Source organism: Rattus norvegicus, chromosome 5 (assembly GCF_036323735.1).
Source record: "Rattus norvegicus strain BN/NHsdMcwi chromosome 5, GRCr8, whole genome shotgun sequence".
Taxonomy (NCBI): Eukaryota; Metazoa; Chordata; class Mammalia; order Rodentia; family Muridae; genus Rattus; species Rattus norvegicus.
In genome coordinates this window covers 37,740,007-37,766,797 of record NC_086023.1, presented here as the reverse complement: position 1 = coordinate 37,766,797, position 26,791 = coordinate 37,740,007, and the positions used below count along the sequence as shown (strand labels likewise).

Below are 26,791 nucleotides of genomic sequence, written 5' to 3'. Positions count from 1 at the left end.
ACAGAAACATCCAGGGACTAAACCCATCCAGATGGTGAAAGGCCATCTAAAGGACACAATCAACAAAAACCAGAGCAATATGACACCTTCGGAGACAGCTACCCTACTACAGCAAGCCCTGGTTATCCTAACACAACCAAAGCACAAGAAAATGAACTTAAATCCAATTCTATAAAGATGATAGAGGCCTTTAAAGAGGAAATGAATAGATCACTTAAAAGAAATACAAGAAAATACAATCAAATAGGTAGATGCCTTTAAAGACACATAATTCCCCCAAAGAATAGACTCCTTTAAATACAATTAATCAGGTGAAGGAAATAGATAAAACTATTCAAGACTTAAAAGAGCAAATGGAAGCAATAAAGAAAACACAAACTGAGGGAATCCTGGAGATGGAAAACTTTGGAGAGAAAACAGGAACAACAGATCCAAATATCACCAAAAGAATACAGGAGTTGGAAGAAAGAATCTCAGGTGTAGAAAATATAATAGAAGTGGATACATCAGTCAAGAAAAAGTTAAATCTAAAAAATTCCTGACATAAAACATCCAGAAAATCTGGGATACCATGAAAAGTCGTAAGCTAAGAATAATAGAAATAGCAGAAAGTGACAAGTCCTAGAAAGTATATTCAACAAACTCAAAGAAGAAAGCTTTCCCAACCTAAAGAAAAAGATGCATACAAATATGCAAGAAGCTTACAGAACATCAACTAAACTGGACCAGAAAAGAACAGCCTCTTGCCATGTAATAAGGAAAACACAAAATCTATAGAACAAAGAATATTAAAAGAGGCAAAGGAAAAAGGCCAGGCAACAGACAAAAGCAGACCTATCAACAGAGATTCTAAAAGTTCCAAAGGCCTGGACTTTGCAAACTCTAAAGGACTACAGATGACAACCCAGACTACTATTTCCAGCAAAACTCTCAGTCATTATAGATGGAGAAAATATGATATTTAAAGACAAGGTCAAGTTTAAACAGTATCTTCCCACAGAAAATACAAGAAGGAAAACTAACCAAGAAAGCACAGGGAATCAGTAATTCCATAACAGCAAAAACAAGGGAAGCTCATGCGCGCGCGTGCGCGCGCGCGCGCGCACACACACACACACACACACACACACACACACACACTAATGCTACCAACATCAACATAACAGGAAGTTACAATCACTAATAGCCACTAATAGTCTTCAGACCAAAAAAATCCCAGGGTCAGATGGCTTTAGTGCAGAATTCTATCAGGCCTCCACAGAAGAGCTAATACTAACAGTCCTCAAAGTACTGCACAAAATAGAAACAGAAAGAACACTGCCAAACTCATTCTATGAAGACACAGTTACCCTTATATCTAAACCACACAAAGACTCAACAAAAAAAGAGAATTTCAGACCAAGTTCTCTTATGAACATTGTTGTATATATACTCAATAAAATATTCCCAAACTGAATACAAGAATAACATCATCAAAAACATCATCCACCATGATCAAGTAGGCTTCATCCCAGGGATGCAGGTATATAGTTCAATATATAAAAATCCACCAATATCATCCACCATATAAACAAACTGAAAGAAAAAAATCACATGATTATCTCATTAGATGCTGAAAAAGCCGTTGACAAAAAGTAATCACTTCATGTTAAAAATCATAGAGAGATCAGGGTACAAAATGCATACGTAAACATGATAAAAGCAATATATAGCAAGTCAATAGTCAACATCAAAATAAATTCAGAGAAACTTAAAACAATTCCATTAAAATCAGGGACAAGACAAGGCTGCCCACTCTACCCATATCTATTCAGTATAGTACTTGAAGTTTTAGTTAGAGCAATAAGACACCAAAATGAGAACAAGGGGATACAAATTAGAAAGAAAGAAGTCAGAGCATTATGATTTGTAGATAATATAATAGTATGTAAGCTACTCCAAAATTTATAACAGAAAATTGCTACAGCTGAGAAACAACCTTGGGCCTTCTTGTTTAGCTTCTTTGGGTCTGTGGAGTGTAGAGTGGATATTCTATATTTTATGGCTAGTATATACTTATAAATGAGTGCATACCATGCATGTTTTTTTAGGAGGGGTCTAGGTTACCTCATTCAAGATGATAGTCACAGGTTCCATCTATTTGCCATCAAAATTCACAATGAATTTGTTTTTAATGACTGAATAGTATTTCATTGAGTGGATGTACCTTTTAACTGTATTATTTAACTGAGGAGCATTTAGGCAGCTTCCAATTTCTGGCTATTATGAATAAAGTTGCAATGAACATAGTTGAGCAAGTGTTTCTGTGGTATAGTGGGGAATCTTTTGGATATATGCCTGGAGTGGTATATATGGATCTTGAAGTAGAATTATTCTCAGTTTTCTGAGAAACCACTACATTGATTTTCAAAGTGGTTGTGCAAGAAGGCACTCCCACCAGCAATGGAGGAGTGCTCCACATCCTCACCAGCAGGTGCTATCATTTGAGCTATTTTATCTTGGCCATTCTGATGTGTGTAAGATGATTTGGATTTGCATTTTTCTGATAACTAAGGATGTTGGACATTTAAGTGCTTCTTGGTTACTTGAGATTCCTCTGTTGAGAATTCTCTGTTTAGCTCGGTACTCCATTTCTAATTGGGTTATTTGGTCATTTGGAGTCTAATTTCTTGAGTTCTTTATGTACTTTTCATATTAGCCCTCTATTGGATGCAGGATTACTGAAGCTCTTCTGCTCAATCTGTATGTTGCCATTTTGTCCTATTACAGTGTCCTTTGCCTTAGAAGCTTTTTGGAAATGTCTACTGTGTTTCAGTGCTGAGTAAAAAGTGTGATGTATAAAAGGCATTCATTTATGAATAATGGAAATATAATTTACTGTCTCAGGGACAATCTAAAGTCCATTGATATGTAGGGTTATTTTCCTGAACTTCAAATGCTTACAATTGTCTATCAGGTTGGAGTATACAATTATAAATTTTTACTTCTTAATTCATACTGAAAGACCCCCAGAGCGGGGAGACCCTCACTCAAGTCATGGGATGACGCAACCCCCCAAGAACTCACGAGAGACCGATCTTGATGCAATCAACAAGAGGTTTATTGATAGGGGGTAGAGGAGTTCGACCTCGAATGGTTGGAAGAAGGGGTATTTAAAGGAAAAACCATACTGAATCACAGGGAAGAACCTCCTGTTTCTCATGATTGTTACTGAATCACAAGGAAGAACCTCCTGTTTCTCATGATTGTTCTTTAAGATTTTAATCTAACTTTATGGTTAACCAGTTCTTGCTACTATGGTCAGCTGCTGTTATGGTCAGCTGCTATTATGGTTAGCTAGTTTCTGGAACAAAGTGGCTGAACCAGTTGGTGCAATTACTCTTTTTGTGATCAGCTAGTTTCTGGAACAGGCAGTTACAGGGCCCGCTTTTGGCTTCAACTTTTATCTAGGGGGCAATTTTAAACTTTTTTCCTTTCAATACTTGAAAAAATGAAAAAATTTATACTAAACATATATTTATATAGAATGTAGATTGAAGCAAAAATTGTAATATATATAGATTTTTATAATAGTTACTTATATAACATCAGTGCCAATAATACTTTGCCTTTGTGTAGTATTTTGAAAATTCATCAAAATAGGGTGCTGGAGAAATGGGTCAGCAGTTAATTCTTAGCTCCCGCAACAGGTGGCTCACAATTCCTTGTAATTCCAGTTTTAGGGGATCTAATGCTCTCTTTTGGTCTCTTGAAGCATCTGCATGCATATAACATATATTCAAACAGAAACATACACATATACAGAAACAAAAATAAATCTTTAAAAATCTTCAAGGGAACAGATACATAACTCTTTGTTTTAAGTCATAATCAGAGTGTATTACCTTTTATCTGGACAATATTTTGTATACATTAATTAATTTAATTCTTGCAAATATCCCAGCTAGAGGTGTCTTTTTATTTCCCCCTTTAAAGAGATTGGAACTAGAGAATTACTAAGCCTGATAAACAGCATCAGCCAAATCAGTAGCCTTACTCTACTCAAGAAATTAGGGGGATCCCGGCCCACAGCAGCTCTCTGCTCCCAGACACCGTGGGAGAGAGACCCGACCGCCTGGTCAGGTGGGCACTCCTGAGGCTGCAGAGCGGAAGAGACCACCAACACTGCCCACCCCTGCCCACATCCCTGGCCCAAGAGGAAACTGTATAAGGCCTCTGGGTTCCCGTGGGGGAGGGCCCAGGAGCGGCAGGACCGCTGCCTCTGAGACACCGCTGGAACCTGAAGGAAACGGACCGGTTAAACAGTTCTCTGCACCCAAATCCCGTGGGAGGGAGAGCTAAATCTTCAGAGAGGCAGACACGGCTGGGAAACCAGAAGAGACTGCACTCTGCACACATCTCTGACGCCAGAGGAAAACACCAAACGCCATCTGGAACCCTAGTGCACGGAAGCTCCCGGAAAGGGCGGCGCACATCTTCCTGGTTGCTGCCGCCGCAGAGAGCCCGTGGGCAGCACCCTGCGAGCAAACTTGAGCCTCGGGACCACAGGTAAGACCAACTTTTCTGCTGCAAGTGACCTGTCTGGTAAACTCAAGACACAGGCCCACAGGAACAGCTGAAGACCTGTAGAGAGGGAAAACTACACGCCCGAAAGCAGAACACTCTGTCGCCATAACAGGCTGAAAGAAAACAGGAAAACAGGTCTACAGCACTCCTGACACACACGCTTATAGGGCAGTCTAGCCACTGTCAGAAATAACAGAACAAAGTAACACTAGAGATAATCTGATGGCGAGAGGCAACCACAGGAACCCAAGCAACAGAAACCAAGACTACATGGCACCATCGGAGCCCAATTCTCCCACCAAAACAAACATGGAATATCCAAACACACCAGAAAAGCAAGATCTAGTTTCAAAATCATATTTGATCATGATGCTGGAGGACTTCAAGAAAGACGTGAAGAACTCCCTTAGAGAACAAGTAGAAGCCTACAGAGAGGAATCACAAAAATGCCTGAAAGAATTCCAGGAAAACATAATTAAACAAGTAGAAGCCCATAGAGAGGAGTCACAAAAATCCCTGAAAGAATTCAGGAAATCATAAATAAACAAATAGAAGCCCATAGAGAGGAGTCACAAAAATCCCTGAAAGAATTCCAGGAAAACACAATCAAACAGTTGAAGGAATTAAAAATGGAAATAGAAGCAATCAAGAAAGAACACATGGAAACAACCCTGGATATAGAAAACCAAAAGAAGAGACAAGGAGCTGTAGATACAAGCTTCACCAACAGAATACAGGAGATGGAAGAGAGAATCTCAGGAGCAGAAGATTCCATAGAAATCATTGACTCAACTGTCAAAGATAATGTAAAGCAGAAAAAGCTACTGGTCCAAAACATACAGGAAATCCAGGACTCAATGAGAAGATCAAACCTAAGGATAATAGATATAGAAGAGAGTGAAGACTCCCAGCTCAAAGGACCAGTAAATATCTTCAACAAAATCATAGAAGAAAACTTCCCTAACCTAAAAAAAGAGATACCCATAGGCATACAAAAAGCCTACAGAACTTCAAATAGATTGGACCAGAAAAGAAACACCTCCTGTCACATAATTGTCAAAACGGCAAACGCACAAAATAAAGAAAGAATATTAAAAGCAGTAAGGGAAAAAGGTCAAGTAACATATAAAGGCAGACCTATCAGAATCACACCAGACTTCTCGCCAGAAACTATGAAGGCCAGAAGATCCAGGACTGATGTCATACAGACCCTAAGAGAACACAAATGCCAGCCCAGGTTACTGTATCCTGCAAAAATCTCAATTAACATAGATGGAGAAACCAAGATATTCCATGACAATACCAAATTTACACAATATCTTTCTACAAATCCAGCACTACAAAGGATAATAAATGGTAAAGCCCAACATAAGGAGGCAAGCTATACCCTGGAAGAAGCAAGAAACTAATCGTCTTGGCAACAAAACAAAGAGAAGAAAAGCACACAAACATAACCTCAAATCCAAATATGAATACGACAGGAAGCAATAATCACTATTCCTTAATATCTCTCAACATCAATGGCCTCAACTCCCCAATAAAGAGACATAGATTAACAAACTGGATACTCAACGAGGACCTTGCATTCTGCTGCCTACAGGAAACACACCTCAGAGACAAAGACAGACACTACCTCAGAGTGAAAGGCTGGAAAACAACTTTCCAAGCAAATGGTTGGAAGAAGCAAGCTGGAGTTGCCATTCTAATATCAGATAAAATCAATTTTCAACTAAAAGTCATCAAAAAAGATAAGGAAGGACACTTCATATTCATCAAAGGAAAAATCCACCAAGATGAACTCTCAATCCTAAATATCTATGCCCCAAATACAAGGGCACCTACATACGTAAAAGAAACCTTACTAAAGCTCAAAACACACATTGCACCTCATACAATAATAGTGGGAGATTTCAACACCCCACTCTCATCAATGGACAGATCATGGAAACAGAAATTAAACAGAGACGTAGACAGACTAAGAGAAGTCATGAGCCAAATGGACTTAACGGATATTTATAGAACATTCTATCCTAAAGCAAAAGGATATACCTTCTTCTCAGCTCCTCATGGTACTTTCTCCAAAATTGACCATATAATTGGTCAAAAAAAGGGCCTCAACAGGTACAGAAAGATAGAAATAATCCCATGCGTGCTATCAGAACACCACGGCCTAAAACTGGTCTTCAATAACAATAAGCGAAGAATGCCCACATATACGTGGAAATTGAACAATGCTCTACTCAATGATAACCTGGTCAAGGAAGAAATAAAGAAAGAAATTAAAGACTTTTTAGAATTTAATGAAAATGAAGGTACAACATACCCAAACTTATGGGACACAATGAAAGCTGTGCTAAGAGGAAAACTCATAGCGCTGAGTGCCTGCAGAAAGGAACAGGAAAGAGCATATGTCAGCAGCTTGACAGCACACCTAAAAGCTCTAGAACAAAAAGAAGCAAATACACCCAGGAGGAGTAGAAGGCAGGAAATAATCAAACTCAGAGCTGAAATCAACCAAGTAGAAACAAAAAGGACCATAGAAATAATCAACAGAACCAAAAGTTGGTTCTTTGAGAAAATCAACAAGATAGATAAACCCTTAGCCAGACTAACGAGAGGACACAGAGAGTGTGTCCAAATTAACAAAATCAGAAATGAAAAGGGAGATATAACTACAGATTCAGAGGAAATTCAAAAAATCATCAGATCTTACTATAAAAGCCTATATTCAACAAACCTTGAAAATCTTCAGGAAATGGACAATTTCCTAGACAGATACCAGCTACCGAAGTTAAATCAGGAACAGATAAACCAGTTAAACAACCCCATAACTCCTAAGGAAATAGAAGCAGTCATTAAAGGTCTCCCAACCAAAAAGAGCCCAGGTCCAGACGGGTTTAGTGCATAATTCTATCAGACCTTCATAGAAGACCTCATACCAATATTATCCAAACTATTCCACAAAATTGAAACAGATGGAGCACTACCGAATTCCTTCTATGAAGCCACAATTACTCTTATACCTAAACCACACAAAGACCCAACAAAGAAAGAGAACTTCAGACCAATTTCCCTTATGAATATCGATGCAAAAATACTCAATAAAATTGTGGCAAACCGAATCAAAGAGCACATCAAAATCATCATCCACCATGATCAAGTAGGCTTCATCCCAGGCATGCAGGGATGGTTTAATATACGGAAAACCATCAACGTGATCCATTATATAAACAAACTGAAAGAACAGAACCACATGATCATTTCATTAGATGCTGAGAAAGCATTTGACAAAATTCAACACCCCTTCATGATAAAAGTCCTGGAAAGAATAGGAATTCAAGGCCCATACCTAAACATAGTAAAAGCCATATACAGCAAACCAGTTGCTAACATTAAACTAAATGGAGAGAAACTTGAAGCAATCCCACTAAAATCAGGGACTAGACAAGGCTGCCCACTCTCTCCCTACTTATTCAATATAGTTCTTGAAGTTCTAGCCAGAGCTATCAGACAACAAAAGGAGGTCAAGGGGATACAAATCGGAAAAGAAGAAGTCAAAATATCACTATTTGCAGACGACATGATAGTATATTTAAGTGATCCCAAAAGTTCCACCAGAGAACTACAAAAGCTGATAAACAACTTCAGCAAAGTGGCTGGGTATAAAATTAACTCAAATAAATCAGTAGCCTTCCTCTACACAAAAGAGAAACAAGCAGAGAAAGAAATTAGGGAAACGACACCCTTCATAAGAGACCCAAATAATATAAAGTACCTCGGTGTGACTTTAACCAAGCAAGTAAAAGATCTGTACAATAAGAACTTCAAGACACTGAAGAAGGAAATTGAAGAAGTCCTCAGAAGATGGAAAGATCTCCCATGCTCATGGATTGGCAGGATTAATATAGTAAAAATGGCCATTTTACCAAAAGCGATCTACAGATTCAATGCAATCCCCATCAAAATACCGATCCCATTCTTTTTTTTTTTTTTTTTTTTTTTGGTTATTTTTTTTCGGAGCTGGGGACCGAACCCAGGGCCTTGCGCTTCCTAGGCAAGCGCTCTATCACTGAGCTAAATCCCCAACCGAGCCCATTCTTCAAAGAGTTAGACAGAACAATTTGCAAATTCATCTGGAATAACAAAAAACCCAGGATAGCTAAAACTATCCTCAACAATAAAAGGACTTCAGGGGGAATCACTATCCCTGAACTCAAGCAGTATTACAGAGCAATAGTGATAAAAACTGCGTGGTATTGGTACAGAGACAGACAGATAGACCAATGGAATAGAATTGAAAACCCAGAAATGAACCCACACACCTATGGTCACTTGATTTTTGACAAAGGAGCCAAAACCATCAAATGGAAAAAAGATAGCATTTTCAGCAAATGGTGCTGGTTCAACTGGAGGTCAACATGTAGAAAAATGAAGATTGACCCATGCTTATCACCCTGTACAAAGCTTAAGTCCAAGTGGATCAAGGACCTCCACATCAAACCAGACACACTCAAACTAATAGAAGAAAAACTAGGGAAGCATCTGGAACACATGGGCACTCGAAAAAATTTCCTGAGCAAAACACAAATGGCTTATGCTCTAAGATCAAGAATCGACAAATGGGATCTCATAAAACTGCAAAGCTTCTGTAAGGCAAAGGACACTGTGGTTAGGACAAAACGGCAACCAACAGATTGGGAAAAGATCTTTCCAATCCTACAACAGATAGAGGCCTTATATCCAAAATATACAAAGAACTCAAGAAGTTAGACCGCAGGGAGACAAATAACCCTATTAAAAAATGGGGTTCAGAGCTAAACAAAGAATTCACAGCTGAGGAATGCCGAATGGCTGAGTAACACCTAAAGAAATGTTCAACATCTTTAGTCATAAGGGAAATGCAAATCAAAACAACCCTGAGATTTCACCTCACACCAGTGAGAATGACTAAGATCAAAAACTCAGGTGACAGCAGATGCTGGCGAGGATGCGGAGAAAGAGGAACACTCCTCCATTGTTGGTGGGATTGCAGACTGGTACAACCATTCTGGAAATCAGTCTGGAGGTTCCTCAGAAAATTGGACATTGAACTGCCTGAGGATCCCACTATACCTCTCTTGGGCATATACCCAAAATATGCCCGAACATATAAAAAAGACACGTGCTCCACTATGTTCATCGCAGCCTTATTTATAATTGCCAGAACCTGGAAAGAACCCAGATGCCCTTCAACAGAGGAATGGATACAGAAAATGTGGTACATCTACACAATGGAATATTACTCAGCTATCAAAAACAACGGCTTTATGAAATTCGTAGGCAAATGGTTGGAACTGGAAAATATCATCCTGAGTGAGCTAACCCAATCACAGAAAGACATACATGGTATGCACTCACTGATAAGTGGCTATTAGCCCAAATGCTTGAATTACCCTAGATGCCTAGAACAAATGAAACTCAAGACGGACGATCAAAATGTGAATGCTTCACTCCTTCTCTAAAAGGGGAACAAGAATACCCTTGGCAGGGAAGAGAAAGGCAAAGATTAAAACAGAGACTGAAGGAACACCCATTCAGAGCCTGGTCCACATGTGGCCCATACATATACAGCCACCCAATTAGACAAGATGGATGAAGCAAAGAAGTGCAGACCGACAGGAGCCGGATGTAGATCGCTCCTGAGAGACACAGCCAGAATACAGCAAATACAGAGGCGAATGCCAGTAGCAAACCACTGAACTGAGAATAGGACCCCCGTTGAAGGAATCAGAGAAAGAACTGGAAGAGCTTGAAGGGGCTCGAGACCCCATATGTACAACAATGCCAAGCAACCAGAGCTTCCAGGGACTAAGCCACTACCTAAAGACTATACATGGACTGACCCTGGACTCTGACCTAATTGGTAGCAATGAATATCCTAGTAAGAGCACCAGTGGAAGGGGAAGCCCTGGGTCCTGCTAAGACTGAACCCCCAGTGAACTAGACTGTTGGGGGGAGGGCGGCAATGGGGGGAGCGTTGGGAGGGGAACACCCATAAGGAAGGGGAGGGGTGAGGGGGATGTTTGCCCGGAAACCAAAGAATTATTATTAAGTATTAAATAAATTTAAAAAAGAGTAAAAAAAATAAATAAATAAAGAGAAGGAAATGAAAAAAAAAGTAATGAACCATCCAATTGTTTTACTCTAAGAAAACTTGTGAGGATTGTTGTTAAGCTTGGTGGGTATGGTTAGTATGCACTTAGAAAAGATCATTTGTATATGTATAATGTACAAAGAATGTAGTTTCTCTCAGACATGACCCTACAGACATAACTAGGGAAGGTTATATTTGTTTTAGATTCTTATCTCCCATCCTCTTACATTTTTATTCTCCTCTCTTATCAATATATGATTAAAGATTATACTATAAAAACCAAAAAAAAAATCCCAGCACCTTTGTCACCTGACATGTATATATATACATATTCTACATCTAACAATGAATATGCTAGCAAGACTGATATCTTCATAATGAATGAGCTAATATAAATGAATCAAAAATAATGTAACTCATTTGAAAATTAGCGTGTTTCTTTTATTCTAGGAAGTGATCATTAGGTAAGGGTCATATTCCTATTATTATTACTTTTTAAGCATGAAGTAAATTTCAAGGAGCTGGAATGATGTTTCAAAGGTAGTTATTACACCTGACTGGAAGGAGAAGTGCATGATGGGTACATAAATATAGTTCCGCACTTCTAATTATTTCTTAATGATCATTTTGATAATTTCCCAAGGAGATCAGGCATAATCAACGAACCCAAACTTCCACTATGTCTTGCATATTTCTGGGTTAATTTAAGCCTTTTCTGCAAGCTTAATTAACTTTCAGATGTAGTAGACATCACTCTAAGAGAATAGTGGCTGACAGCATGTGCAAAACAAGACTGAACCTAACTTAGGACTGCTTCATGTGCTAATTTGGAGAAAGTGTTGAAAGGCAAGCACTTCAGGTAGAACAAGGTAACTCTGCATGATTATATATGTAGAAAGTATTAGCATTCTAGTGTCATCTATTTCCAAGACTCCTGTTAGCAAGCACTTCTGGGCAACAGCAATAGTGTCTGGGTTTGGTGTCTGTATATGGAATGGACCCCCACTGGGGCAATCTCTGAATGGCCTTTACTTAAGCCTCTGCTCCACACTTAGTCTCCATATTTCCTTTAGACAGGAGCCATTCTGGGTTAAATGTTGGTAGATGAGTGGGTGACCCCATCCCGCAAGCTGGGGCCTTGCATAACTCTGGATATGGACTCTAGGTTCTCTCTCAGCTTTGTTGGCCATTTTAGCTAATCTCATCCTTGTTGGGTCCCGGGGTCCTGGCATCTGGGACTTGCTGGTGGCTGCCCCCAGTTCCTCATCTCTTATTGCCACAAACCTCTGTTTAAATTCCTGACTCTGTGTATCATCCCTATCTCCTCCCATACCTGGTCCTGGCCCCCTTCCCTCTCCCCTTCCTTCTAAGTCCCTCCCATCCTCTACATCATATAAGTATTTTGTTCTCCCTTCTCTTCTTGAGCTTCATGTGGTCTGTGAATTGTGTTTTGTCAATAGGACAAAATCGCAACCAACAGATTGGGAAAAGATCTTTGCCAATCCTACATTCGATAGAGGGCTAATATCTAATATATACAAAGAACACAAGAAATTAGACTCCAGAGAGCCAAATAACCCTTTTACAAATGGGGTAGAGTTAAACAAAGAATTATCACCTGAAGCATATCGAATGGACAAGAAGCACCTAAAGAACTGTTCAATATCCTTAGTCATCAGGGAAATGCAAATCAAAACAACCCTGAGATTCTACCTCACACCAGTCAGAATGGCTAAGATTAAACACTCAGGTGACAGCAGATGCTGGTGAGGATGTAGAAAAAGAGGAACACTCCTCCATTGTTGGTGGGATTGCGAACTGGTACAACCACTCTGGAAATCAGTCTGGCAGTTCCTCAGAAAACCGGACGTAGTACTACCTGAGGACCCAGCTATACCACTCCTGGGCATATACCCAAAAGATGCTCTAATATATAACAAGGGCACATGCTCCACTATGTGCATAGCAGCCTTGTTTATAATAGCCAGAAGCTGGAAACAATCCAGATGTAACTCAACAGAGGAACAGATACAGAAAATGTGCTACATCTACACAATGGAGTACTACTCAGCTCTTAAAAACCATGACTTCATGAATTCTTAGGCAAATGGATGGAAGTAGAAAATATTATCTTGAGTGAGGTTACCCAGTCACAAAAGAACACACGTGGTATGCATTCACTGATAAGTGGATATTAGCTCCCAAGCACTGTTTCTTTCTTTTGTTCCATTTTAATGAGCATGGTTTGACTTCACTTATGAACATCCCGTATTTTGCCAGGATCATTTTATGTGGGATGTGTATGCTTGCTTTCTAGAATTCCAGAATCCTCTCTTGTCTTTGCCAGATCCTTCTCAATTGTCTCTTTTCATAATAGGCTTCACTGATCTCCTTCATACCATTGGTGTCTTCAGAGTTACAGCCTCAGCCTTTCTTCTCATACTGTGCCTTGATCTCTTAAAGCTGGCTTTCATTACATTCCAGTTACAAACCCTTTACTTGCCCTTTCCCCTTGTTTCATTTGATTGGTTTCACCTATAAGCCAGTGTCTCCATCTGATGTATCTGTTGTGTCTCATATCTCATGTGATTTTCTTTTCCCCATCTTTTGCTCACTCCTTTGCTCCATTACTTGAATATGACAGGCTCTGTTTTGCTTCTTGGATCATTGCTGCAACTTCTCATAAAAAGTATTATCCTATTGATTTTCTTTTACTTTTGTTCTTTACTGAAGGACTACTTATCTTTAGATTTTAAAAAGGTCATTCCTGTCAAACTGACAACTTCTCTCTCCTCTTCTAATATGAATATGTACTTTTACTACCCTGCCTTCCACTAACAACTTCTGCCTCTACTTATATAACTGTACATTTTACAGTTATGTAATTTGTTTAAAATTGTTTTCTTTCTCTTCCATCAGATCTACCCTTCTTATGGCTGTATTTTAGAATCATATGTGTTTTCTTTGAATGCTAATATGTGGGCTTCATCAGGACTAGGTGTGGATCCCAGTCTCCTGTGTTCGTATGATGGTGACATGGTGTGAGTTGTCAAATTTAGCACTAGACTGTAAAACTACTGAAGGATAGGCATTTGTCTTTTGGCTAGTATTGTCCTAGAGTATTCAAAACCACCTTTCGTTTATGAAATAAGTTAACACTGTTTTAACGCTTTAAAAATTATTTATTTTATGTAAATGAGCCTACTGTAGCTGTCTTCAGATACACCAGAAGAGGGCATCGGACACCATTACAGATTGTTGTGAGCCACCATGTGGTTATTGGGAATTGAACTCAGGACCTCTGCAAGAACAGTTGGTGCTCTTAACTTAACCATTGAGCCATCTCTCCAACCCTTAACACCATTTACTGTAGTTCTCTACATTCTTGCTGTGGTCACAATTCCTTCCTATCTGTCCTGGCTCAAGCTAGTTCTTTTCCATACTTAGATAACAGTGAGTTCACTTCAGTTTATTTCCCAAGACTTACTACAGCCTTCCTCTTCAGGAAGTCTTCTAGCTGCTGGCCTTGCTTTATGTCCTATAACATGGTGATTATTCCACACTGTTTTGGGATGAAGCGTGTGTTTCTCATGCACACTCATTTGTGAACTCCTCAATTCCTCATATCATCTTCATGTTTTTGCATTGTACATTTTCCTTTATTTTAAACTTTTATTTTCTCTTTAGATAGCCATACAAGCGTATATTGTATGCTGATATCCAACTACACCCTTCTAATTTCCCTTTTTTAAAGTCTCACTTGTTAGTTTCCTTTGTTCTCCTAGATATTTTTACTTCTTCTTTAAATGTTACATAAACACATAATTTTATAATTTGTTACTTTAACAATAATTTTGATTATTAGCTTTATCGTTGAGTTAGTTTGATATAAAAGCTACAGAGTCTCATTCTCTCTTTTTGGGAAGCAAGAACTTGCTGTGCAAATTAGGTGGTGTAGAACTCCCTATGTAGTTCTTGCTGGTTGTGACTTTGTGATCATCCTGAGAGGCATACTTTTAATTATGTTTAAGATAGTCATCAGAGCTGGGTGTGATGACAAACACCTCTAATCCCAACATTTGAGAAGCAGAGATAGGCAGATCTCTATGAGTTGCAGAGCAACCAGGTCTATATAGTGGATGCCAGGGCAGTCAGGACTACATAATGAGACCCATTAATCTGTAGAGAAAGACAGGCAGTGGTTTCTGGCTGTGCCCAGAATTGAACTTATCCCGTCTCACAGCTCCCTGCCCAAATCCCATGGGGGAAAGAGCTGAACACCCAGAACTGTGGACTATCCTGAGACCACAGGACAGACTGCCACTTCTGCCCACCTCTGCCCACATCCCAGGCCCAGGAGGAAACTGCATGGTGCCTCTGAATTCAGGAATATAGGACAAGACAGCAGCAGGTACTTGTGGTTCTGATCTGTGCCCAGAACTGAACTGAACTGGTCAAACAGCTCCCTGCACCCAAATCCCATGGAGGAGAGAGCTGTACTCTCAGAAGTGCAGACACTTCTGTGAAATCAGAGGAGACTATCCTCTGCCCATATTCCCGACCCAAGAGGGAATCGCCTAGTGCCATCTGTGTCCTCTGGGCACAGGGACCTAGAAGCAGTCATGGGCAGGACCCTTCCTATTCCTGCCTGCTCTGAGAGCTGAAAGGCAGTTGCCAGGAGCACTTACACACTTGAGAGCAGAGGACTCTGTTCTCAAAAACAGCTGAAAGAAAACATGAAAACAGGTCTACAGGAGTGCTGACACAGAGGCCTACAGGAGGGTCAAGCCACTGTCAGAAACAGCAAGTCAAGCTAATGCCAGAGACAACCTGATGGCAAGAGGCAAGCACAGGAAACTAAGCAACAGAAACAAGGAGTACTTGGCATCATCAGAGCCCAGTTCTCCCACCAAAGCAAATACTGGATATGTAAACACACTGGAAAAGCAAGATTTAGATTTAAATCACATTTTATGATGATGATGGAGGACTTTAAGAAGGACATAAATAACTCCCTTAAAGAAATACACGACAACACAAGCAAACAAGTAGAAGACCTTAAAGAGGAAACACTAAAATCTCTTAAAGAATTACAGGAAAACACAGCCAATCAGGTGAAGGAATTGAACAAAATAGTCCAAGATTTAAAAATGGAAATAGAAACAATAAAGAAAGCAAAAGGGAGACAACCTTGGAGATAGAAAACCTAGGAAAGAGATCAGGAGTCATCAATGCAAGCATCACCAACAGAGAGAATTTCAGGGGCAGAAGTTACCATAGAAAACATTGACACAACCTTCAAAGATAATGTAAAATGCAAAAAGCTCCCAGCCCAAAACATCCAGGAAATCCAGGACATAATGAGAAGATCAAACCTAAGAATAATAAACTTTGAAGAGAATGAAGACTCCTAACTTAAAGGGCCAGTAAATATCTTCAACAAAATTAGAGAAGAAAATTTCCCTAACCTAAAGAAAGAGAAACATATAAGAAGCTTACAGAACTCCAAATAGATTGGACCAAAATAGAAATTCCTCCTGTCACATAATCGTGAAAACACCAAAGCACAAAACAAAGAGAGAATATTAAAAGCAGCAAGGGAAAAGTGTCAAGTGTCATATAAAGGCAGACATATAAGAATTATACCATGCTTCTCACCAGAGACAATGAAAGCCAGAAGATCCTGGGCAGACGTCATTCAGACTCTAAGAGAACACAAATGCCAGCCCAGGCTACTATATCCAGCAAAACTCTCAATTAACATAGATGGAGAAACCAAGATATTCCGTGACAAAACAAAACTTACAAAATATCTTTCTACAAATCCAGCCAAGCAAAGGATAATAGATACAAAACTCCAACACAAGGAGAGAAACTACCCAGTACTTGCAATGAAACCAAAATAAGAGAGACACAAAAATATAATCCCACCTCTAAATATGAAAATAACAGGAAGCAACAATCACTATTCCTTAATATCTCTCAACAGCAATGGATTCAATTCCCCTACAAAAAGATATACAGACTGGATATGTAAAGAGGACCCAGCATTTTGCTGCATACAGGAAACACACCTCAGCGACAAAGACAGACACTACCGCAGAACAAAAGGCTGGAAAACAACTTTCCAAACAAATAGTCTGAAGAAACAAGCTGGAGTAGCCATTCTAATATTGAATAAAATCTACTTTCAACCAAAAGTCATCAAAAAAGATAAGGAAGGACACTTCATATTCATCAAAGGAAAAATGCACCAAGATGAACTCTCAATACTAAATATTTATATTCCAATGGAAGGACACCTACATTCATAAAAGAAACCTTACTAAAGCTCAAAGCACACATTGCACCTAACACAATAATAGTAGGAGATTTCAACACCCTACTCTCCTCAATGGACAGATCATGGAAATAGAAATTAAATAGAGACATAAGAAAGTAACAGGAGTTATGAACCAAATGGACTTAACAGATATTTATAGAACATTACATCCAAAAACAAAAGGATATACCTTCTTCTCAGCACCTCAAGGTTCCTTCTCTAAAACTGACCATATAATTGGTCACAAAACAGCCTCAACAAATACAGGGAGGAAGATATAATCCCATGCATCCTATCAGACCACCACAGACTAAGGCTGGTCTTCAGTAACAACGATAACTACAAAACACCCACATATACATGGAAGTTGAACAATGCTCTACTCAATGACAACTTGGTTAAGGAAGAAATAAAGAAAGAAATTAAAGAATTCTTAGAATTTAATGAAAATGAAGGCACAACATACCCAAACTTATGGGACACAGTAAAAGCAGTGCTAAAAGGAAAACTCATAGCTCTGAGTGCTTGCAAAAAGAAACAGGAGAGAGCATACATCAGCAGCTTGACAGCACAGCATGCCTAAAAGTTCTAGAACAAAAAGAAACAAATATACACAAGATGAGTAGAAGGCAGGAAATAATCAAACTCAGGGCTGAAATCAACCATGCAGAAACAAAAAACTATACAAAGAATCCACAAAACCAAGAACAGGTTCTTTGAGAAAATCAACAAGATAGATAAACCCTTAGTCAGACAAAGTAGAGGACACAGAGAGTATATACAAATGAACAAAATCAGAAATGAAAAGGGAGAATCTGAAGTACAGCAGAATCTGAGGAAATTCAAAGTTAGCAGATCCTACTACAAAAGCCTATATTCAACAAAACTAGAAAATCTGGAGGAAATGCACACTTTTCTAGACAAATATCATGAAGCAAAGTTAAATCAGGAACAGATAAACCATCTAAACAACCCCAGAACTTCTAAAGAAATAGAACCAGTTATTAAAAGTCTTCCAAGCAAAAAGTCCCCAGGACCAGATGTGTTTAGTCCAGAATTCTATCAGACCTTCAAAGAAGACTCATACCAATATTGTCCAAACTATTCCACAAAATAAAAACAGATGGATCACTACCAAACTCCTTCTATGAAGTCACAATTACTCTTATACCTAAACCACACAAAGACCCAACAAAGAGATCTCATATAAATTTCTCTTATGAATATCGATGCAAAAATACTCTATAAAATTCTCGCAAACTGAATCCACCAACACAACCAAACTGTCATCCACAATGATTAAGTAGGCTTCATCACAGGGATGCAGGGATGCAGGGATGCAGGGATCCTAGCTCGAGGATATGGAAATCCTTCAACATAATTCACTATATAAACAAACTCAAAGATAAAAACCACATGATCATTTCATTAGATGCTAAGCAATCATTCGACAAAATTCACACCTGTTCATGATAAAAGTCCCAAAAAGATCGGGAATTCAAGGCCCATACCTAAGCATAATAAAAGCAAACATCAAACTAAATGGAGATAAAATTGAAACAATCCCACTAAAATTAGGGACTAGACAAGGCTACCCACTCTCTCCCTACTTATTCAATATAGTTCTTGAAATCCTAGCTCGAGCAATAAGACAACAAAAGGAGGTCAAAGGGATACAAGTTGGAAAGAAGAAGAAAAGAAGAAGTCAAAATATCACTATTTTCAGATGATATGATAGTATACTTAAGTGACCCCAAAACTTATACCAGAGAACTACTAAACCTGATAAACAACTTCAGTAAAGTGTCTGGGTATAAAATTAATTCAAACAAATCAGTAGCCTTCCTCTACTCAAAGGATATACAGGCTTAGAAAGAAATTAGGGAAATGGCACCCTTCATAGTAGTCCCGAATAATATAAAATACCTTGGTGTGACGCTAACCAAGCAAGTGAATGATCTGTATGACAAGAACTTCAAGCCTCTGAAGAAAGAATTTGAAGAAGATCTCATAAGATGGAAAGACATCCCATGTTCATGGATTGACAGCATTAATATAGTAAAAATGCTCACTACCAAAAGCAATCTACAGATTCAATGCAATCCTCATCAAAATTCCAACTCAACTCTTCATAGAGATAGAAAGAGCAATTTGCAAATTCATTTGGAATAACAAAAAACCCCAGGATATCGAAAAATATACTCAACAATAAAAGAACTTCTGGGGGAGTCACCATCCCTGACCTCAAGCAGTAATTCAGAGCAATAGTAATAAAAACTGTAAGGCATTGTTACAGAGACAGGCAGATAAATCGGTGGAATAGCACTGAAGACCCAGAAATAAACCCACACACCTGCGGTCACTTGTTCTTTGACAGAGGAGCTAAAACCATCCAATGGAAAAAAGATAGCATTTTCAACAAATGGTGCTGGTTCAACTATAGGTCAGATGCAGAAGAATGCAAATTGAACCATTCTTATTGCCCTGTACAAAGCTTAAGTTCAAGTGAATCAAGGACCTCCACCTCAAACCAGATACACTCAAACTAATTGATGAAAAAGTGGAGAAGTGTCTTGAACCCATGGGCACCGGGGAAATTTTTCTGAACAAAGCACCAATGGCTTATGCTCTAAGATCAAGAATCAGCAAATGGGATCTCATAAAACTGCAAAGTTTCTGTAGGGCAAAGAACACTGTCATTAGGACAAAACCGGGAACCAACAGACTGGGAAAAGATCTTTACCAATCAATCCTACATCTGATAGAGGACTAATATCCAAATACACAAAAAACTGAAGAAGTTATACTCCAGAGAGCCAAATAACCCTATTAAAAATAAGTACAGTGCTAAACAAAGAATTCTCAGCTGAGGAATATTGAATGTCTGAGAAGCACCTAATGAAATGTTCAACATCCTTAGTCATCAGGGAAATGCAAATCAAAACAACCCTGAGATTCCACCTCACACAAGTCAGAATGGCTAAGATAAAAAATTCAGGTGATAGCAAATGCTGATGAGGATGTGGAGAAGGACGAACACTCCCCCACTGTTCGTGGGATTGCAAACTGGTACAACCACTCTGAAATCATTCTCGAGGTTCCTCTGGAAATTGGACCTTGTACTACCTGAGGACTCATCTATACCACTCCTGGGCATATACCCAAAAGATGCTCCAACATACAACAAAGACACATGCTCCCCTATGTTCATAGCAATCTTATTTATAATAGCTAGAAGCTGGAAAGAACCCAGATGTAACTCAACAGAGGAATGGATCCAGAAAATGTGGTACCTCTACCCAATGGAGTAATACTCAGCTCTCAAAAACAATGACTTCATGAAATTCATAGGCAAATGTATTGCACTACAAAATATCATCCTGAGTGAGGTAACCCAATCACAGATACGCATACATGGTATACACTCACTGATAAGTGGATATTAGCCCAAAAGTTTGAATTACCCAAGATGCAGTCCACAAACCACAGGAAGCTCAAGAAGAAGGATGACCAAAATGTGGATGCTTCCACTCCTTCTTAAAAGGGGGAACAAAAATATCCATAGGAGGTGATATCTAGGCAATGTTTAGAGCAGAGACTGAAGGAACGGCCAATCAGCGCCTGCCCCACATGTAACGCATATGTATATAGTCACCAAAAGTAGATTAAAATCGATGAAGCTGAGAAGGGCATGCTGACAGGAACTGGATATACATGTCTCCTGGGAGACACAACCAGGGCATGTCAAATACATAGGCAAACGCTAGCTGCAAACCATTGAACTGAGAACGGGACCGCTGTTGGAGGAATTAGAGAAATGATTGAAAGAGCTGAAGGGGCTTGCAATCCCGTAAGAACAATATCAACCAACCAGAGCTTCCCGGAACTAAACCACTACTCAAAGACTATATATGGGTTGACCCATGGCTCCAACTGCACACGTAACAGAGGATGGCCTTTTTGGACACCAGTGGAAGAAGAAACCCTTGGTACTGCCAAGGTTGGACCCAGTGCAGGAGAATGTTGGGGGCGGTAAGGGGGAGTGTTGGGGGGAACACCCTTATGGGGGAGTGGGAGGGCAAAGAGGATAGGGGACTTATGGATAGGAAGCTGGGAAAGGGAATAACATTTGAAATGTAAATAAAGCAATATATCCAATAAAAAAAGGAGACAGGGACAATATTTGAATAGTTACTATTTTCATGTTTGTCATTTACATGTTTTCTATTTAAGAAATTATAAAATGTAATACTTTTGTAGTCATCAAATTCACAATATTTAAAAAATTTGGCATTGATTATTTATTAACTGTGAACACAATAGAAGCAACAGATAGCTGGTACAGAAAAGGCAAAAGCACAAGTCACATTTACATTTTATCTTTCATTTAAAATAGTTAATTGTGATTGGTAATTTACATTTGTACAAAGACCTTTTGGACCTCCTACATGTCTATTCAATGATCTATGCAGTTGAACTTATATTATCTTGTTCCATTTTGCACTCTAAGCATTCATTGTCATTTTGTAGAACTAAGTATATGTCATAGTATTTTATAATATGGAAGTCAAACTGGACAGATTTTATTTAAAATGCATTATTGACCTATGAACAAATTCTTCCAATGCATTATTAACTGTGCACTTGAAAATAGTATTTACTCACCTTTTTGCAGACAAAGTCACCAGGTAAATAAATAGTGGATTTCAGTCTTAGTAGCAGGTCATAAATCATCTGGGTGTCACAGCCCTTGATAAGGAGAACAATAATTTTACAGACACAGCAAAGCAATAAAGATACTTAATAGACACCTGTCCTCATCTCCAACTGCTAACTTACAACAGTTGTGAACTTGCCGTGACCTAAACTGTATAAGAAAATGATAGCAATATTAGGAGCTTGGAACTCAATAAAGAAATACGTGGACTGAGTCCCGTCTCTCCCACCTGTTATCATTTAATCGTGTTCCCGTTCTTCTAAACTATGAAATTGTTATGAAAAAGTATTCATAAATGAAACTTTACATAGTGCTTAATGACAACTATTAGTGACAATGTTTAGACTTGTTTGGATTAACATGATTTACAGCATTTGATAAAGAGTTTTCTTTTGTAAAGCATCATTAATCAAAACTTTGATATCACATAACTCTTTAAACTTATATGTGTTTTTCCTCTCCAACATAATTATTACCTTCATAAAGGTAGGAAAATACACATAAAGGCTGTATCTGCAGTATTTAAGGTATGAGGTGGGACAGTTTCCTTCAAATAGTCACCTTTTAGTGATCTCTTGTCTATCAGGTGACTATAAATACAATCGATTTGCCTCACTCAAGCTTATACCTTCTATGACCTATGACATTTTTTCTTTCACTGAAGATAGATTCTAAGATTTTTTGTATCATACAATTTATCCTAATTATATTTCTCCTACCTCTATTTCTTCCAATTCTTCCACACCTCCCCTCCATTCTGGATATCTTCCCTTTCTATCTCTAACTAAAGAATAACAGACTTCTAAGAGATGACAACCAAACATGACAAAATACAATATGGTAGAGCAAAAACTATCAATTGAAGTTGGACACAAGAACCCAACATGAGAAGAGTTCTAAGAGCAGCCACAAGAGTCAGAGACCCAGTTGTTCTCAAAGTCGGGAATCTAATAAAAATACTAATCTATCTATCTATCTATCTATCTATCTATCTATCTATCTATCTATCTATCTATCTATCTATCTATCTACTATCTATCTACTGTCTATCTATCTATCTATCTCTCATCTATCTATCTATCTATCTATCTATCTATCTATCTATCTATCTATCTATCTATCTATCACCTATCTATTTATGCAGAGTATCTGTTGCAGACACCCTGTGGGCCCTGTGCTTGTTTCTTCAGTCTTTCTGAACTCATGTGTGCCTTGCTTAGTTAATTCAGAGGGTCCTGTTCTCCTGGTGTCCTCTATCTCTCCTAGAACTTTATATTTTCCACCAATTTCACTGGATTCTCTGAGCTCAGAGGGGAGGGATTTGATCCAGATTTCTACTTTAGACCCCCTATACTCTCTGCCTGTGGCTCTCTGCATCTGATCCCCTCTGCTGCTGAAGGAAGCTTCTCTGATTATGACTGGATAAGGCACTGATTTATGAGTATAATAGAATATCATTAGGAATCATTTTATTGATTTTTTTTTAATTTGACCAGTCCTGTTTGGTTTTACCATAGGTTTCTGGGGTATTCAGTCTTTGGTTCCTAGTTTTCCAAGCAGGGTTGGATACGAGTTCCAACTCATGTAGAGTGGGACTTAAGTCAAATCAGACATAGGCTGGCTATTCCCACAAGTTCTGAGGCATTATTGCCCTAGCATATTTTGCAAGCAGGATAAATTGTAGGTCAAAGTTTCTGTGGCTGTGTTTGTGTTTATGTTTCTCTTTCAGTAGCCTGCACAGTATCTTCCTATACCAAAGAGACTAGAACTTAGGAGTGAAGGCTCCATGTTTTCACCAGTTTGATGTTTCCATGTTCAGTGAGTTGTGTGGGAGTTGCTCTTGATAATGGGGGTCTCACTGTCAATTCTCTGAGAGTAACCCTTTGTTTTAACCCCATTCTGGTTTTTTTTCTTTTTTTTCGGAGCTGGGAACCGAACCCAGGGCCTTGCGCTTCCTAGGTAAGCGCTCTACCACTGAGCTAGATCCCCAGCCCCCATTCTGGGTTTTTTTGAGCTTTCCACTGTACTCTGTTGGCTAAGAACTCAATTGAATGCAACTTAGTCTCTCCATTGGAAGCCTTGCTTTACTCTAAGATACTTATCCCTATTCCAGGAGTTGTCATTAGGACCGCCTTCATAGAGTCCAGGAAGTTTCCACTGCACTGTTTCCACACCACCCCATAAATACTTCCTAGTCCCAGTCAGTTCTCTCTGTACTCTACCACTCCATCCATTCTCCCTTCCTCCTCAGACTGGTATCTCCCAATCCATCCCCAGCCATCCCCAGTACACCTGTAAGATCTACTCAATTTCCTCTTCCCAGGGATATTCATACACCCCCCCTTCTCTTTACCTAACCTCTCTGCATTTACAGATTGTAGTTGATTATCATTTAATTAGTGACTAATATCCACTTATAAGTGAACACATACCATATTTGTCTTTCAGTGTCTGGATTACCTCACTCAAGATGATATTTTTCTAGCTCTATACATTTGCTTGCGAATTTCATAAAGTTATTTTTCTAAACAGCTGAATAATACATTGTGTAAATGTATACTTTTAAAATATCAATCAACATTTATCAACAGTGAGGGACTTCTAGGTCATTTCTAGTTTCTGATTACTGTAAAGGCACAATTAACATGTGAGTATCTTGGTGGTAGGATGGAGCACCTTTTGGGTATATGCTCAAGAGTGTTAAACCTGGATCTTGAGGGAAATCAATTCCCAATTTTCTGAGGGAATTCTATGTTGATTTTCATAGTGGCTGTATGCGTTTGCAATGAAGGAGAGCTCCCCTTGCTCCATATCCTCATCAGCATGAGCTGTCACTTGTGTTATTGATCTTTACCATTCTGACAGCTGTAAATTGGAATTTCAAAGTAGTTTTGATTTGCATTTCCCTGATGGATTTTGAGCCTAAAAATGTTTCTAAGTCATTTTTAGATTCCTGTGTTGAGAATTCTCTGTTTAGATCTCTAAGCCCCATTTTAAATTAGATTATTTGGTTTTTTTGATATCTAATTTCTTGAGTTCTTTATGTATTTTGGATATGAGCCCTCTGTCATGTGAGGATTTGGTATAAATATTTTCCCATTCTGTAGGCTACAACTGTTTTTGACTGATGACATCCTTACAGAAGCTTTTCAGTTTCATGAAACCCATTGTTTATCTTAAAGCCTGAGCGACCAGTTTCTTGTTCAAAAAGTCATCTCCTATGTGTTCATGTCTATTCCCCACATTCTCTTCTGTCAGGTTCAGTGACTCTCATTTTATGTTGAGGTCTTTGATCCACCTGGACTTGTTTTGTGCAGGGTGAAAGCTATGGTTCTATTTACACTCTTCTACATGCTCATCATTATTAGATGAGCACCATTTGTTGATGCTCTCTTTTTCCCAATGCATATTTCTAACTTCTGTATTAAAAAAATCAGGTGTCCGTGTGGATGTAAGTTATGTCAAGGACTTTACTTTATTCCATTAATCTCTTGTCTCTTTTTATGCCAATACATGTAGTTTTCATTACTATACCTTTGAAGTACAACTTAAAATCAAGGATGTTCATACTTCTAGCAGGTTTTTTTTAAATTAATATTCAGAATTGTTTCAGCTACTCTTTTTTTCCATACAAAATTAAGAGTTGTCCTTTCAATGTTTGTAAAGAATTGTGTTGTGATTTTAATGGGGATTGCACTGAATCTGTAGATTGCTTTTGAAAGATTGCACGTTTTTATGATGTTAGTCCTACTCATCCATGGGCATGTGAGAGCTTTTCATCTTCTGAGATCTTCTTTAATTACTTTCTTCAGTGACCTGGAGGTATTGTCATACAGGTCTTTCACTTACTTGGCTAGTTTTATTCCAAGATACTTTATATTATTTGAGACATTTGTGGAAGGTGGATATTATTTCCCTGATTTCTTTCTCAGTCTGTGTTTTGTACATAGAAGGGCTACTAATTTGATTTTTTTGGTTAATTTTGCATCCATTCACTTTGCTAAACATATTTATCAGCTGTAAAAAATTCCCTGGTGGCATTTTTTTGGGGGGGTGGTAACTTATGTATACTATCACAGCATCTGCAAATAAGTTCCATGAGATTCTGGAAAGAAGGAATATTCTTTTGTGTCTGGGAGAAATCATCTATAAATACCTGTTATGTCCATTTGGTTTATAACATCTGTATGTCCAGTATTTCTCTGTTAGACACTTTTTTGGGGGGGTCTGGGTAACTTGTCCATTGATGACAGTGGGATGTTGATGTCTCATACTATTGGTGTGTGATGATCAATAATTGATTTAAACTATAGTAGTGTTTCTTTTACAGACTTGGTTGAGCTTATATTTGGGGCAATGATGTTAAGAATGTTAAGAATTAGAATGTCCCCTTGGTAGATTTTTCCTTCGATGGGTATGTAGTGTCTTTACTTATCTCTTTTGAACAGACTTAGTTTGAATTCTATTTTGTTAGGTATTAAAATGGCTACACCAGTTTGGTTCTGAGATCCATCTGTTTGGTATATCTTTTTCCAACTCTTTACCTGAGGTAACATCTTCTTTGATGTTGAAATACTTTCTTGGATATAGCAGAGGAGGGATATTTTTTCTAATCCATTCTGTCAGTCCATGACACTTTCTTGGAGAATTGAGACCATTCATATTAAGAGATTTCAATGACCAACGATGGTTGATTCCTGTTATTTTGTTGTTGGTGATAGTGATGGTATTGTGTGTGTGTGTGTGTGTGTGTGTGTGTGTGTGTGTATGTGCATCCCTTCTTTTGGTTTTGCTTGTGAGATTATTCACTTCCCATGCTTTTATGGTATAGGTACCATCTAGAAGTTGGGTTTTTCCTTCTAGGTATGAGACTGTATTTATAGATAGGTATTATTTATAGCTGTCTTTTTCATGGAATATCTTATTTTCTCCACCTATGATGTTTGAAAGTTTTCCTGGTATAGTAGCCTGGGCTGAGCTCTATGGCCTTTTATTGTCTATAGCACAACTGTCCAAGCCCTTCTGGTTTATAGAGTCTCCATTGAGAACTCAG

The 26,791-nt window shown here is 38.5% G+C and overlaps 1 protein-coding gene across 1 annotated transcript in view; it reads right to left on the bottom strand.

Moving 5' to 3' along the window:
* The window catches only part of Cngb3 (cyclic nucleotide gated channel subunit beta 3), a 248,128-nt gene that overhangs the window by 25,233 nt on the left and 196,104 nt on the right, over positions 1-26,791 (bottom strand). The window contains exon 14 of the mRNA NM_001271238.1: positions 21,687-21,770. Coding sequence (NP_001258167.1) covers positions 21,687-21,770 — 84 coding nt within the window. The remainder of the gene's footprint in view (positions 1-21,686; positions 21,771-26,791) is intronic.